Raw genomic sequence first — 15,803 nt, 5'->3', positions numbered from 1 at the left:
ATTTTCTATTCTACAGTCATTTAGCAGACGCTTTTATCCAAAGCGACTTACATTTAGGAGTAAGAACAACACAAGCAAGAATTCAAACAAGATGGGACATCATAATTAAGTGATAGACTGCTTTGAGTCCAGTTGGACCCAGGTGCTGTCATGTAGACAGGTGCTAAAGGCAGTGCATATAATTTTTTTTTTTTGTAGTTTTTTTGTAAGTCATTTTGTTTAAATACAACATCGTGCATAAGTGCACACAGCTTATTCAGTACTTAGTTGAGCCAAAGAGCTGGACAAATCTTTCTAACTCATTCTGTTGAGTAGAAGAGTTAAGCTAAGTGTGGAAATGCTCCTTAAACAACTGAGTCTTTAGCTTGCTCTTAAAAGTGGATAAGGACTCTTCGGTTCGGACAGAGTTTGGTAGATCATTCCACCAACAGGGAACAACAGAGGAGAAGAGTCTAGCTACTGATTTTGCGCCACGTGGTGGGAGTACTAGGCGTTTTTCGCTGGCAGAGCGTAGCTGTTGAGATGGAGTGTAGCTCTGGATTAAGGAGTGAAGGTAGACAGGAGCCGTTTGGGTTATTGTTTTGTAAGCCAGAAGCAGAGCTTTGAATTTGATGCATGCTGCAACTGGAAGCCAGTGAAGAGGAAGAGCAATTAGCAGCGGAGTGACATGAGCTCTTTTGGGCTGGTTGAAGACCAGACGTGCTGCTGCGCTCTGGATCATCTGCAGAGGTTTAACTGAGCGTGCAGGCAGGCCAGCCAGTAAGGAGTTGCAGTAGTCAATGCGTGAAATGACCAGAGCCTGGACCAGGAGCCGTGCTGTGTGTTCAGTCCGGTAGAGTCTGATCCTCCTGATGTTTTAGAGAGCAAATCTGCAAGATCAAGCAACCAAGGCAACATGGTCCTTAAAGGTCAGCTGGTTGTCTACCATGACACCAAGATTCCTGGTAGAAGTTGTAGGAACAAGTGTGATGGAGTTAAGCTGCACGCTTATCTGTGGCAGTAAGGAAGGATTGGCTGGAAAGACAATAAGCTCAGTCTTGGACAGATTTAGCTGAAGGTGGCGATCCTTCATCCATGCAGAGATATCAGCAAGGCATGCTGATATTCGCATTGAGACAATTGTGTCGTCAGGTGGGAAAGAAAGGAAAAGCTGAGTGTCATCTGCATAGCAGTGGTAGGAGAAACCATGAGAGCCAATGACTACACCGAGTGAGGAGGTGTACAGTGAAAAGAGAAGAGGGCCAATCACCGAGCCCTGAGGCACCCCTGTTGTCAGCCCATGTGATCTGGACATTTCCACTTGCCAAGATACTTTGAAGGATCTTCCTGTGAGGTAGGACATAAACCAAGAGAGGACAGATCCTGAGATGCCGAGCTCTGAGAGTGTGGAGAACAGTATGGTTGACCGTGTCAAAGGCAGCAGACAGGTCCAGCAGTATAAGGACTGAGGACTGACCAGCGGATCTGGCAAGCCGTAGGGAATCAGTAACTGACAGGGGAGCAATTTCAGTAGAGTGGCTTTGCCTATAGCCAGACTGATATGGATCAAACAGGTTGTTGTCTTGAAGGAACTGTGAGACCTGACTGAAGACGGCACGCTCTAGTAATTTAGACATGAATGGAAGCAGTGAGACCGGCCGGTAGTTTTCAACCTGGGCTGGGTTGAGTGTGGGTTTCTTCAGCAGCGGGCTAACCCGAGCTTGCTTGAAGGCAGAGGGAAAGACACCAGATTTAACAGAGGAGTTGATAATATAGGTTACTGCAGTTTTGATTGTAGGTAAAATGCTCTGCAGGATGTCAGAGGGAACAGGATCAAGAGGACAGGTTGTGGGTTTTGAGTAGACTAGAAGTTTAGAGACTTCGTCCTCATTTAGGAAAGAGCAGAGTGAGGCACCAGTAGCTGGTTTGGTAAGGCTGAGTTGGTCAGGCTCAGTGAATTAGTTACTGATGGGAGCAACCTTTTCAGTGAAGTAGGAAGCAAACATTTCTGCAGTCAGCACAGTGGGAGGCTGAACAGGTGGTGGAGATAGAAGAGAGTTAAACGCCATGAACAGTTGTCTTGTGTTGGGAGCATTGCGGATCTTGTTCTGATAAAAGGCTATCTTGGCTGCCTTTAGGCTGAATGTAACAATTTGTAAGTTTTTTCCAGTACTCAGACAAGTCAGTCCAAAGTTTGTCCAAAGAGGAGGCGAGAGAGGAGGAGTGTTTCTGTAGCCTCATTAACAGACAGTAGGGAGAAGTCTGAGTGGGAAGGGAGGGTAGAGTAAACCTCATCAGACAGCTGTGTAGGTCACCATTTTTGGAGCCGCTTGAGTGACATGAGGAAGGAAGACAGAGAATTTAAGTGGTCTGAGGGGTGCAGCGGGGTGACGGACAGGTTGGCTGTGGAGCAGTTTCTGGTCAGTGCCAAGTCAAGAGTATTGCCAGCTTTGAGTGTTGGAGGTGTCTGTACCAGTTTGAGACTGAAAGAGTAGATGAGAGCCAGAAAGTGTGTTGCCTGTGGTTTGCCAATGTGAATGTTCATGTCTCCCATTACAATTAGTGGTGTGCCATCATCAGGAATGTCAGAGAGAGAATCATGTCCATTTCAGAGACAAACTCATCTATACTGCCACCCGGAGGGCGGTAAATGACCAGAATGTATGCAGTGATGGGTGTAGAGACCTTTACTGCGTGATACTCAAATGATGAGCAGTTGGCCATAGGATGGAGAGAGTTAAAGTTCCACTTTTTAGAAATAAGAATGCCCGTTCCACCTCCTCGTCCAGCTGAGCGAGGTGTTTGGGTAAATTCTGCATCGACAGAAAGGGCAGCTAGCGTAGCTGTGTTTTCTGGACAGATCCAGGTTTCATTCAGGGCTAGGACCTGAATGTCTGAGAGATTTATCAATGAACTGATAAATTCTGTTTTGTTCTCTGCGGACTGACAGTTCCAGAGGCCGAAGGTAACAGAGGATGTGGGAAATGTGCATGGACAGGTTTTGCTGTGTCTATAATAATAATGGATTAGATTTATATAGCGCTTTTCAAGGCACCCAAAGCGCTTTACATTGTGAATCCATTATTCATTCACTCCTCACTCATACCTGGTGATGGTAGGCTACGTGTGTAGCCACAGCTGCCCTGGGGCAGGTTGACGGAAACGTGGCTGCCAGTCTGCACCTACGGCCTCTCCGACCATCACCGAACATTCATCCACAAGCGATGCCAACACTGGAGGCAAGGAGGGTTAAGTGTCTTGCCCAAGGACACAACGACAGATGACTGCGGGAGTGGGAATCGAACCGCCGACCTTCCGATCATTGGACGACCTGCTCTACCACCTGAGCCACTGCCGCTGTCTATAAGTGACACGTCTTGGCCTGTACCCATGTCGGACAGGGATGGGTTTGAAACACATTGTGCGTTGCTTTAGTAGTGAGGAGGTTTAAGCTCGTGCCCTTGCTTGTGCAGGCAGACTCGCAGGTCTTTACCCTTTGTGGTCTTAACCCGACGTGGGCCGACACAATGGCTGACGCCTCGCTGACGCTTCAGTGCACCATGTGTGGTAAAGTGCCTGGAGCTGACACAGCTGATCCCACTTTGCTTGATTGCAACCAGCAGCTCTTGTTCTGCTGAAGTTAAACAAATTCTCTCTTTTATACGAGATTTTCTTCAAAATCACCGCCTCTATCTGCTTTGCCCTTTTTACCTTTTTACTGCTAATGAATGAGACTAATGTGATTACTGTTAATATCTTCAATATACAAGACTGATACAAGTGTTAACCTAATTGCTACATTAAATCTGAAGTGGAAGAAGTGTTTAATCATCAATATATTTTTAAAAACATATGACAGATGTACTGTAGTGCATGGAGTATCATGTTGATTTTTTCAGAGTGGATGGCAGTTATATTCTGCTAAGCAGTATCTTAGAATGATTTTTAGGATCTGTGGCATATCACTTTATAAATCATTATTATAATATAGAAAATTATAATGAATAAAATAGAAATAAAAATTAAATTTAATCAAACAATGATTAAAGCAGGCCACATGGAAACATGCAGTGAAACAGAATAAACACTGTGGGGCGCTCTAAGTCCCTATAACTTGTAGCATGGGTGGGAAAGAAATCACCAAAAAAAAAAAAAAAAGTCTCTTATACGCCTCAGTTCCAAAATACAGCTCCACGTGTCACTACCTCTCCGTTCCTCCCAAACCACACTGCAGTAAGCCTTATGTTTGTGTACCTAGTGTGAGGGATGGTGTGACTGCTGGGCCACAGGAAACAGGCAGAGGACTGGTGATGGGTTCAAAGAGAGAGGTTGAAGGAAACAAAAGAGCAGCAGATGTAATTTTCCTCAAACAGCAGTGCTTTTAAGCACGACTCAGTCCATGTGCTGAGTGAGTGTGATTACGTAAGTGCATGTGTGTATCTATATGTAAGGTCACCTTTAATGGACTCAAAGATCAGTGGAACCATTAGAGAAGATTAACATATTACTTTAACCCTTATCCAGATTACCGTCAAAAACCCATTGCTCTCGTCTACCATTCTACAAGGTTCACTCTGCATGTGTGTGTGTGTGTGTGTGTGTGTGTGTGCACCTGTTATCTGCTTGTGTATTTATCTGCTTGTGTTTTGTCTTTTAATCATGACGTCATTTCCTATCATCAAGGCCAAAGGTTGCTAAGCAACTTCACTTCTCTAGTGATTGTCGGAGAAGATGCTTCTCCGCTGACTGGCCGACCACCTCACATGGTCTCATCTTTTGTAGTGAATAAAATGTCTGAGGGAAAATGCAGGATATGAACCAAACATGAATTTGTATGAGACATAGAGAAAGCACAACAGAGATCTACTGTGACAGAGTTACATGACTCCTCAAATGAATAAAATGGATGAGTCACTAATGTTGATGCATTATAGAATTCACCCAACCATAACTCTGCAGAACATATGAGCTCGAGCAGAGCCTATTATTCTGGTGTAGAGGTTACTTAGGAAAGTTTCATATTGTCATATTGGTATTGTAATTCCTTCAACGATATGTTTTATGTAACTGAATTTTCATATTCATGACACCAGAGAATATTTTAATGTGAATGAGATGGTTGAGATAAAGAAGACAAGCAGTTAGAGAGGTACCTTACACTGATCAGATTACAGATCCGCATGTTTCACACTACACTCAGACTGACCATTGGACTCTGGGACAAAGCCAGAAAAAGCCATGCACACATGAAGAACATTAATCAATTTCCATCCGGGGTTAATAAAGAATTCCTGATTCTGATTCTGAATAAATGCACAACTGGGAAAGATATTTTCCATGGCACCACTATGTGCAACATGCAGTCAAAAAGGCAGGGTCTACTCTGATTGGGCACTGATTGGCCAAAAACATGAGACAGCTGATCATTTTACTCTTGAAGCAAGCAAGCAAGCTTCAAGGCACAGATCCTGTCCAAGTGTTACAGATTGATGTGAATAAGTAGAAGAAAAGCTGGGATTATAACAGAGGTCTGTCGGTTAGTTCAAGAGCAGGTCTTTTTTTGCTGATGTATTCCCTGTCATTCTACACAGAAAGACAGGGGATACTCAATAAAACATGATGTGATCTGTTCAAATACAGTGGTGCTTTAACTAAATGCTAATGTCATCATATGGAAGGATGTCAGCTGAAGATTTCACCTAAACTTCTCACACAAGGTGAGATTAGTTGTGGTTTAAAGAAATAATCTTATTTTCCACATTATAAAACAATACATACTCAGATTTGATCATGGTAGTTTTTTGTTTTGCTTTTTTAAACAAATAGAAATTTCAATTGGAGTTTATTGCATTTTTTTCTGACTGAATTGCTCATATGAAACCATTTTTTCTTTTGACTCAGTGTAAATGCGTGCATTGCAAACATCGTGTCGCCACTTCACATTCTTTCCACCTTATTTTGCCTGTAGGCGTGCTGGCATTTGCAAACACAACTGAGAATTATGAGTTTAAAAAAGGTTACACTGCAGAGTAGAAAATGACTGAGGGTTTTAAATTTAAATGTAATCTTGTTGTTAAAATCAAAGAAATTGAAGAGCTAAAGCTGAAATGCAATATTAGTTACAGGTATTTCAATAACGAGCCCAAGAAAATTGATTTCCCAGACTTGTGCCCCACCCCCTTCCCAGTATCATGTAATTTTAATTAACCCCTGTATAAAAAATGACATTACACAGTTTTATATTAATTATGCAGTTACAGTCTCCTCAGAATATCAGTATTTTTACTCAGTTTCTTCTACATGGGACCCTTCTTTTTACATGTTAATTATTTATTGTAATAAGGAGCTTCAGTAACTATTTACCACACTTTAAAACTTCACTCATTTACAAATTCTTTTTTGCAAGTAGTTCATGTAATTATTTTTCTTATTCTTCAGCTTAAAAGTAGGAAATAACATGATTTATTTCTATGTTTAAGCTTTATTTGCTTTCATTTAGTCTTTATTGTATATTTTGATTATATATCTTTTCCCTGTTCTTGTTAGATTGATTAAAAGTCTTTTTTAATCAAATAAGATTTACATTAATACACAATTTGAAGGTTGCATATAAAGAAATACATTCAAACACTTTAAGTAAACATCATGAACTTTAGTCAAGTACAGTATTTACATTTAGCTGACACTGGATCGTCCTCATGCTCTGAAAACTGAAATTTTAGGCAGCTGACATGGAGACCACTGACCACGCCGGCCCATGTGTGAGTGTGTCCTCTTCATGTACAACTGCTTAAACCAGGTCAAGTAAAGGAGCAGGACGGCTCAATGTCACTGCATATGTCAGCATGTAAAGTGGATTGGGATGCACCCTGAGGTGGTTGTCATGGAAATGTCAGCGATTGATCAGGATTATTGATCTCTAATCGAATTCCCACAGTGTGTGTGTGTAGTCGTAACGATGGCATGGGATGTAACGCTTCCCTATATATAAGGTTGTGTGATGATCACCATGGAAACACACCCATTGGGCAGGAAGCGCACAGTGATAATAATGTTTGGCCTAGAAAGCCATCCTCAACAGATAACAGAGGGATGCATTTCTGTATGTGCTGTTGTGTGTGTTCACTTCATTTCTAATATAAACCAGCGTTTGAAAACACCACAGTGACAGAGCTGGAGTGAAAAATGCATGAAATGATCCTGTGGAGCAGAAAGTCTTCCATGAGCAACACAAGACAGCAAGCGTGAGACGCGTGAGATGAGCTGGAAGGAGAAGAAAAAAAACTAACAAGGGGGGGAGTGGAAACACACAGCCAGGTAGACCCAATAACAATTGATGACAACCAACACATGCTTGCACACGCTGCACACAGGGAGACTTTAAACAATCTTCAGCAGTTTCCTCCACAGGGAGATAAGATATTAGCTGGAGGTCTTTGTGGTTGAATTTGTCCCAGATATTTTAAACTGTGTTGAGATGCAATTAATCTTTGATGTATACTGTAATTGTACCAGCTAAAACAGCTGTGGGTGTTAATAAGGTATTGCACCGTGTTTCCCCACTCTGACTAAAAATCTGATCTTACTTTTTAGTCACATGCATCAGATATAACAGCTGCAGCTAATGACAACATTGCATCCATCCACTAAAAGAAACGTCAATAACAATAATTCTGTTTGTGAAACTTTAATGTTTTGTTGGGAAACCTGGCATTTATAGCATGTCCCACCACACAGCAAAAACTGCTTGAGGAGCAGGACTGAGTGCCCAAGGCATTGACCTGTACTCTATGGTCCCCAGATCTCAATCTGATCAAGCATCTGTGGGATGTGAGGATATGTCTAACCCAGAAAAACTCCAGTCAGCAAACCAGAAGAGCCAAAGACACTCAGGCCAACACATGTCATGTTGGAGACGGAGCTGTTTTGGCTTCAGGAAGGGAGCCTAAATGAGACTTAAGGCTTATATTATGGCAACAACAAGAGGTGCCTTGACACACACACACACACACACACAACCAAAAATAAATAAATATAATTAAAAAACAATTTTCTCGTCCTATTTTCCTTGAGGGCCCCCTTTATGCAATCTACAAAAAGCTGTAGACCTCCAAATGTGCTTGACTTTATGCTTTCCCTAGTTACAAGAATTACTCCACTACCGGGGCTCAACCAGCTAACTGACCTCACTAAACCAGTCAATACATGGACAAAAACTGATTGGATGCATAAGAAGTGTCCTAACATGAAGCCTTTTATTTATTTATTTTAATCAAGGATACATCAATAAAATATTGTTGTACAGCATATTTATTGACTTTGGGACCAGGTTTTAAAAATGTGTGTTTTCAGGCAAAAAAAAACCAAACAAACAAACAAACAAAAAAACAAAACAAACAAACAAACAAAAAAAAAACAAAAAAACAAAACTGAAGCAGCTGTACCTCAACTTGTCTCTGAGTGGACATGACCTAATTTTAACAATCACACAGGCTCAAAACAGTCAAAACCTCACAGACCCCTGGGGCTTCGTGGGGACCCCCTTGGGACCCCATTGGCACCACCATAATAGAATATATGGCAATAAACCTTTACATGACTGTCTAATTAGATAAAAAGTTTCAACAAAAACACCTCAGAACATTTTGCAATGTTATAACTGAAACAGAAGGGCGAGATTGTGACTGTATTTCACATTTGATCAGAAACTGAATTGTCCACCTAGATCTTTCATGCTGCTGGGTAAAGGATGTGTGATCACATTAATGTTACATAATTTGAAGCTCCTTTGCAGCATTATTTGAAAAATAGATCACTAGTCTTGTCACAGTTGTTACATAATTGTATTTTATTACAATTATTTGAGATAATCAAGATATTTTTGTAAAATTCACTTAATCATATTTATGTACTTATTTCCAAAATGGTAGACACAAACATAAAAGTCAACTTAGTTTTTTAGCATTAGATGTAGCCGAGTGGCTGGTAGAGTTGATGCCTTTTCAAAGATGTCCCTGTGTTGGGCTCTTGTTTTATGATGTGGACGTAGCATGTCCACAAAGCCTAAAAGGCAATTAGGTTTTTTTTTTCAATCTATGTTTCTGTATTTATCACCAATTAATGACTGCTATTATTCATTGTGTGTGTTTTAAGTGTTTAACTGTCATAGGGTCAAAAAATTAACTGAGGCAAATAAATCATTAATCTCAATTATGTCTGACAATTCATTTGTCAAGTCAGGTTTAGAAGTGTGAATGTTATGGAAGTTTCAATCTAAACTGTAGAAGACACCCTCTACCTTTAGATTATTGACTCTCATGTGGAAAAATTTCCAAAATACAAACATGGATGTAAACTTTAATGTGTTTTGTTGGTGAAGACAATAAAATCAATCATGAGGTGGTAACTATTTTGTGTTTTCCACACAGTCAACCCAGCTGCATAGATGTCAGCTGTACACACACAGCTGAAACAGTCGGAGAGTGTGTGTTTTGGGTATCTCTGATCTCAACATTCCCTGACTGTACCTCAAGTACTTATTTTATTTTTCTCTCTCTCACTTTCCTTGCATTTTGCTGCTGTCCACTTACTGTGGTAGGAGTATTTTTTTTTTTACTCACACATTCTCTGAATTATGCTTCATTGTGAACTCTTTGATGTTACAGAGCTTTTCTGCACAATCTCAGGCTGTGATGTATCAAAATATCCACCACTCAGAAGCTAAAACCTTCTGATTTGAGCCAAAAGAGCAAAATTTCTCCTCCAACACAGCAAACTCTGATTTGCTGATCTCATCTGTCTGTTTAGTTGTAAACATTTAGCAAAACATTCAAGGAAAAATATATGAGATATTTGCCTTTATTTAAAAAAAATCAGTAGAAGAGTATTTAAAGTTAATTTAAAGTGCTAACTGTAAGGTGTTTATTAAGGCCTAGAGTGCATGCTATTTTGGTCCCAAATTGGGATCCAGTAACTACCAGAGGCTCTTAAGGGAATTCCTTGTATCCCCCAGATAAATGAGCAGTGTTGTTTCTGTGCTATTTCAGGGCGTTCAGGATGTTTATGCTGGCTTTGTCCTCTCCATGATATTATCTTTATGAAAAGATCTACACGTGATATATTCTAGTTAATGCTGCAAAAGTACCATTACTTTCCATGCAGATTGTTTAAGAGCTTCTATTGTCTTCTATTGTTTGTAAAGTTTGAAATTCTGTTGGGAAATTTAGGTGTGGAGTTTACATGTGCAGTTTCTCTCAATGTACTCCATCTTCTGCTCATGGGCCAGCAACATGCATGTAAGGTTAGTTAGTTTTTCTAAATTGACTCTAGGTCAATGAGTGTAAGAGTGTGTGTGAGTATAAGTGTGAGAGGCTGTCTGTCTTTCTGTGTTGGACCTGTGATGGACTGGTGACCTGTCCAGGTTGCCTGACATCAGCTAGGATAGACCCCCTGCGACCCTGCATTGAACTAACCCTTTAAAGTTTGCCCTAAGAAAAAATAAAGAGAAAAATGTTTCTTTACATTTTTTTATTTTGCTTTGCATAATAATAATAATAATAACAATAATAAATGTTTTCTTAAACAATTTTTTGATATGATAATAATATAGTTACAATAGTGACACAGTCATTTGAAAGAGTAATGTGATAACAAACACTTTCTTTTGGCATTTCACTCCCAAACCAAGTGGTAGATAGCTCAGGAAGGTTTTTTCTTACAAGTTTCTAATTAAATTCATCATAGTCACTAAAAATTTGGCTCTAATGTAATTGGTTAAAGGGGTAAGCGTGTACAGCTGATGGCTGTTTGTAAAGGTTAAATCTTTACAAATCTTTGACAAATTTTAAAATATAGTTTCTACTTTGTGTGAATGTTTTGTGTCAAAACGTGATTAGTTCATCATAACGCACTATTTTGAAATAAACAGTTACAGTGTTTCCTCTTCATAATTAGCATATTTAGCCATGAACTTAGTTAAAATTGGTACATCTTCTCCTCATGTTATACCTACTTTTGTTAAGTCTAGATAGTCCATTTCTTATACCCAGAGGCCGCTTGCCAACAGACAAACCAGGCAGATGCTTGGGGCCCTGAGCCAGACGGGAGCCTCCAAGGGCCAACCAACTTTAAAGTAAGACAAAGCAGTGACAATGTGGAGAGTTTGCAATACAGTGACCAACCATTACAGAATTCCCCAAAGGGGCCCCTCCTCTTGGTCTTGCAGTGAGTAGCGGGGCATCAGAGAGAGCGGGTTTATAAAAAACATGAGAAGTTTTCAATCTGGCAGTGACAAACGAAAGAAAAAAACAGGAAGTGTTAAAAAGGGGGCAAGACAGTGGTAAGTAGTGCAGATAATCCAGGAGCTAATTTAGCTCAGAGCAGCTCAGTCTGTCCTCCTGATGACTACCTGGGTGTAAGGAGGCTGAAAATAAAATCAGAAAACTTGGATAATATCAAATTAAAGCTGTCTGGTTCAGTTTAACTGCAAAGAATGTTAAATTATAGAATTTATAGGCAAGAAATCTGATATGTACCAGTTCATGGATGAAAATTATTGTGTTCAAGTGGTGTTTATGTCTTGTTTTCCATGTCAAGTAGGCTTTATGTTTTTGAAAACTTATGAATGTACTGTATTAGCTGTAAATGTAATCCTAATGGATTTTTCAGCACATAGTTTTATCTTTTGTATTGGTGCTACAGTAAATCATATTGCTCCTATTTAATAAATGAAAATAATAAATAATAAAGTCAGTGGAAGAAGTAAGAGCAATCAAAGGACATTTAAAAAGGTAAATGGACTTGTACTTATATAGCACTTTTCCAGCCAGTTTGACCACTCAAAGCTCTTTACACTACTTATCACATTCACCCATTCACACACTGATAGGCACATCGGGAGGCGACGTGGGGTTAAGTTTCTTGCCCAAGGACACTTCGGCATGTAGTCAGTGGAAGCCTGGAATCGATCCGCCTACCTTCTGGTTGAAAGACGACTGCTCTTTCTCCTGAGCTACAGCCGCCCCAAGTTGAAGAATGTGATACTGTTACAACAAGGCCTTTTAGGACAACATTATTAACATGTTCTTGTCATTGTTATAAGTACACAATATCATAAAAAAAAGACCAATGAACGCTGGTTGGAGTGCACCCTGTGAAATTTTGCTTGGGGTCCCCAGAATACCAAGAATCGCCTCTGCTTATACCACTGTTATGGAAATCTTGCGCAGTAGGAGGTAGTACAGGCATTAGTAATCCCTTGTCCTCTGAAACCTGACATAGCATATAAGCAGATTTGAAGGTATTGTGTTGAAGTTCTCTGGGTTTAGTGAGTCGACATCCCTGCTGAATGTGACTGTGGAGCATCGTCTCACATATGACAACACCCTCTACTCACACCACTCATTCACACTGTCAGGGGTCGCTGACTTGTGAGATAACTGCTGAGCAGAGACTGCATGAGGGATATTTGGAAGGGGTTTATCATCAGGCAGAGGAGAGCAAGGGGACAAGTCACATGCTCTGACTTACTCTGTCAGAGTCAAGTTATGCAATATTAAGAACAGGCTTCTTCTACAGTAAAATCCTTCAAAATAAAGCAGTCATATTGGAAAGGGAACCGCATCGTTGTTATTCCTTTTATTACTGTCAGACTCATTCACAACCAGCCTCTATTACTATGGAGCTACTGTTATGACTTAAACATACAATCAAACTAATTAAGTCTTCAATTATTTTTTATTTTAGAGAAAAAGTCTTACACACTAAGATATAAAAAGCCTTATTTCAAAAATACATGGGGGCTAATGAGGGCTATTTTGGCAACCAGCTTGCATTCTCTCCCTCTTCGGAGCTCTTTCCAGCTAGTAAAATCCAGCACTGAGGTTGACGCTTGTCTTATCTTTTGCTCTGTCACTTTCTTTCGTTCTTTTTTTTGCTTCCTTGTGCGTGGGCTAGAATCCAAAGTTGCGGAGTGTGGTTTTTCAGCCCCTGGGTGCTGCAGGGCAATGTTAGTGTGCTATCAAAGCAAGTCAGAAACACATTGGAAATGTATGCAGTATTGTTTTAAATTAAAACGTGTACACAGAACTGCTGCGTGTCATCAAGGGGAATCTTGTTGGTAGGACCATCACTAAAGATGTAGTACATATACTGACAAATTATTACCAAGTAGTAGCTAAATACATTTTTGATCATATCAATTCACTTCTGTTTTCCTCTATCATATTTTATAGTAATATTTTATCAATGCCACTCTTGACACTTGTTTGCTTAAAAACAAATAATTCTGTTTCTTTGTGTGCGAAAAATGTTAATCATGGTAAAGCTTTTCATTAGAAATTATTTATTCTAATTTCAGTTCATCAAATCACTTCCCACTCCTTCTGCCACTTTATTTTTATTTTCACATCCAATTTCTTAATCGATTTTTTGAGTCAGATGCATTTTTAAACCCTTTATTAGTTCAAGTTATCACAACTCAGTTGCCAAAACATCACTCCAGTTGGACATACAGATGTGCAAAATTGTGTGAACTTCAACACATTTCTGTAATTTATGGTTTGATTGATGTTTTTTTTTATGTCTACCAGCTTTTTTAAATGTTTACCTGATTTAGTCTAAAAATGCATTATAATATTCTATGCTATTTTTTTTTATGTTGCATCATGTTTTTATTACATACTGTTTTATTCTGCACATTGTTTTTATTGGATGTGTTTTTTTTTTATTGTTTCATTGTACAGCTCTTAGGGCAATCTTGGGTTGTAGTAAATAGATAATATTGACATAATATAGATAAAACTGACATTGACATGTCAAGTAAAGTTGTTTGCCAGGTAGTTTTTCCTTCAGTCTACCTTCCATTGGTGTAATAAAGTTTTTATTTTTCTTGTGTTAACTTCACCCAGCTAAGCACCAAACAAAATGTTTGCATAGGTAAGAACAAGTTTTCATTTCACATCCAAATCTTTTGGATTTACATTTCACTCACACAATCGACAGTTTGGTCTTTTCAGTGCTGTGGATTTGTAAATAAAAGTTGGGGTCCTTTATTAATTTTTGAATTTATATTTTAATCCTGAAGTTCCTTTACTTGTTTAATAGGTGTGTCTTTAAAGTTCATTCTCAAATTTATTACAAAAGTTTTCTGTTTTTACTACATCATAACGACTGGAAAGCAGCTCCACAGAAAACCTTATGTGAAGCTGTAGACCACTGGATGGAAGCTATATGCTTTTGGTCTAAACATCAAATAATACAAGTTAGAATGACTTTAGATGAATTAAATCAATAATAGTTAATTATTAATGACAAAACATGTTTGTTTCCCCAAATCTCATTTTATCTCTCTCCGTTTAGCTTTGCAAGCAACAGCTAAATCTTTGCCACTCATTTAAACAGCTGTTCTTTTAAGAAACTTGTTTTGTTTTAGTTTTTCAAAGGGAAAGGCAGATGTATTTAAGTAATAACCCATCATCTAACACTTGTTCAACTAGTCTATTTCAATTCGGGAATACCCCTTTTTAAAAATTAATCTAATATTAGCCTATATATGTTCTTAGCTAGTGACTGTGGAAGAAGGTAGCTGGTAGCCTGGATAAACACTGACTACAGCTAATCCCACAGTGGGTTTTTTATCCAGCACAGGTAACAGCGCAAAGGGAATGTTTGTGTCATTTTATTCCTCATATCTCATAGTGTCAAACTAAAGACACTCTTATCTATAATAACTTCCTGGAGCAGATTGTCTTATTCTAAAGGTAAAATGTGAGTATTTCCGGTTTACCTCCCTCTGGCTGACTTGACACAGCTCTCTTCCCCGGTGCGCATGAACTCCTGTACCTGACACCGCGGAGCGCGTCCAGTGGCTAAACGGACGCTGACGCACGGGGGGCTGTTTAATCCTATCTAACTTGACTTTTCCCGTTTTATTAAAACTTGTGCGTCTCACTCCTGACATATTTTTTCCTTCTTTTTCATCCTCCTGACTGACGGACTGAGTTTGGATATCGGCAGGGGTGGGGGGGAAGAGGAGGCAGAAGACCACCGAGCGGCTCTCTGATGGAGCACCAGGGCTCCGGGAGCTCAGGGCGCACGGCGAACCCGGTGTGAGTGAGGCTGTTAGATGGACGCTGCTCCCCGGTAAGAATGGCAGGCAAAGTTTTTGCTTTTTAGTGCTATTGTGTACTTTTATTGCTGTCTTGTCCCACAATGTGCGCGGGGAGAAAGCTCGTGGCACAATAGAAAATGTCCAGATCTTATGATGTCGAGCTTTGTCAATGGCGGTGTATCTTCCACCAAAAATGGAGAAAAGATCACATTATATTCTAAGTACGCAATTATAAAGTCTTTATAGTTGTATTAAATCAGTTAATATTACTGTTAAGGCCAGGCCTTTGTAAATTTATTTTTAATTTCATGAGGATAGTGAGAATTTGTGGTCCCAATTTTTACAGTTAATTATTGGCTTATTGAGATAATTTTCCGTTTGACTTCTCGAGACAGAGTAGCCTTAAGTCTGCGAATATTAAATATTAAACATGTCTTAATATGTATCTGGTTTGCCTTTAGGACGTAGATCACCGTAGTGGGTAGAACAATTGCTATCTTTTATGGATATGTGCAGTTTCCTTTGCTTTTATTCCTCAGAAGCTGCTGTTCTTGATTTTTGGTTAAGATTCAAGGCAATAAATGCAGCTGTATTGTTTGACTGTGAAGCGTTTTAATGAGTTTCAGAGGTCTTCTAGAGGTATGAATATTCAGTATTGTGTTCTGGTAACTGGTGGAGATTCACGATGATGATTTATTTCCACTATAGCCTGACT

General features: G+C 39.4%; 1 protein-coding gene across 1 annotated transcript in view; it reads left to right on the top strand.

The window, feature by feature from the left end:
* Positions 1–3,506: 3,506 nt before the first annotated feature.
* LOC121638008 (voltage-dependent T-type calcium channel subunit alpha-1H-like) overlaps positions 3,507–15,803 on the top strand; it is a 66,023-nt gene continuing 53,726 nt past the window's right edge. Inside the window, 2 exon segments of the mRNA XM_041982426.1 lie at positions 3,507–3,546; positions 15,092–15,120. Of these exon segments, the coding sequence (XP_041838360.1) occupies positions 3,507–3,546; positions 15,092–15,120 (69 nt within the window).

The sequence above is a fragment of the Melanotaenia boesemani genome, chromosome 4, assembly GCF_017639745.1.
Source record: "Melanotaenia boesemani isolate fMelBoe1 chromosome 4, fMelBoe1.pri, whole genome shotgun sequence".
NCBI lineage: Eukaryota > Metazoa > Chordata > Actinopteri > Atheriniformes > Melanotaeniidae > Melanotaenia > Melanotaenia boesemani.
Note: the sequence above shows the minus strand (reverse complement) of the source record. Positions and strands in the feature narration are given on the sequence as shown.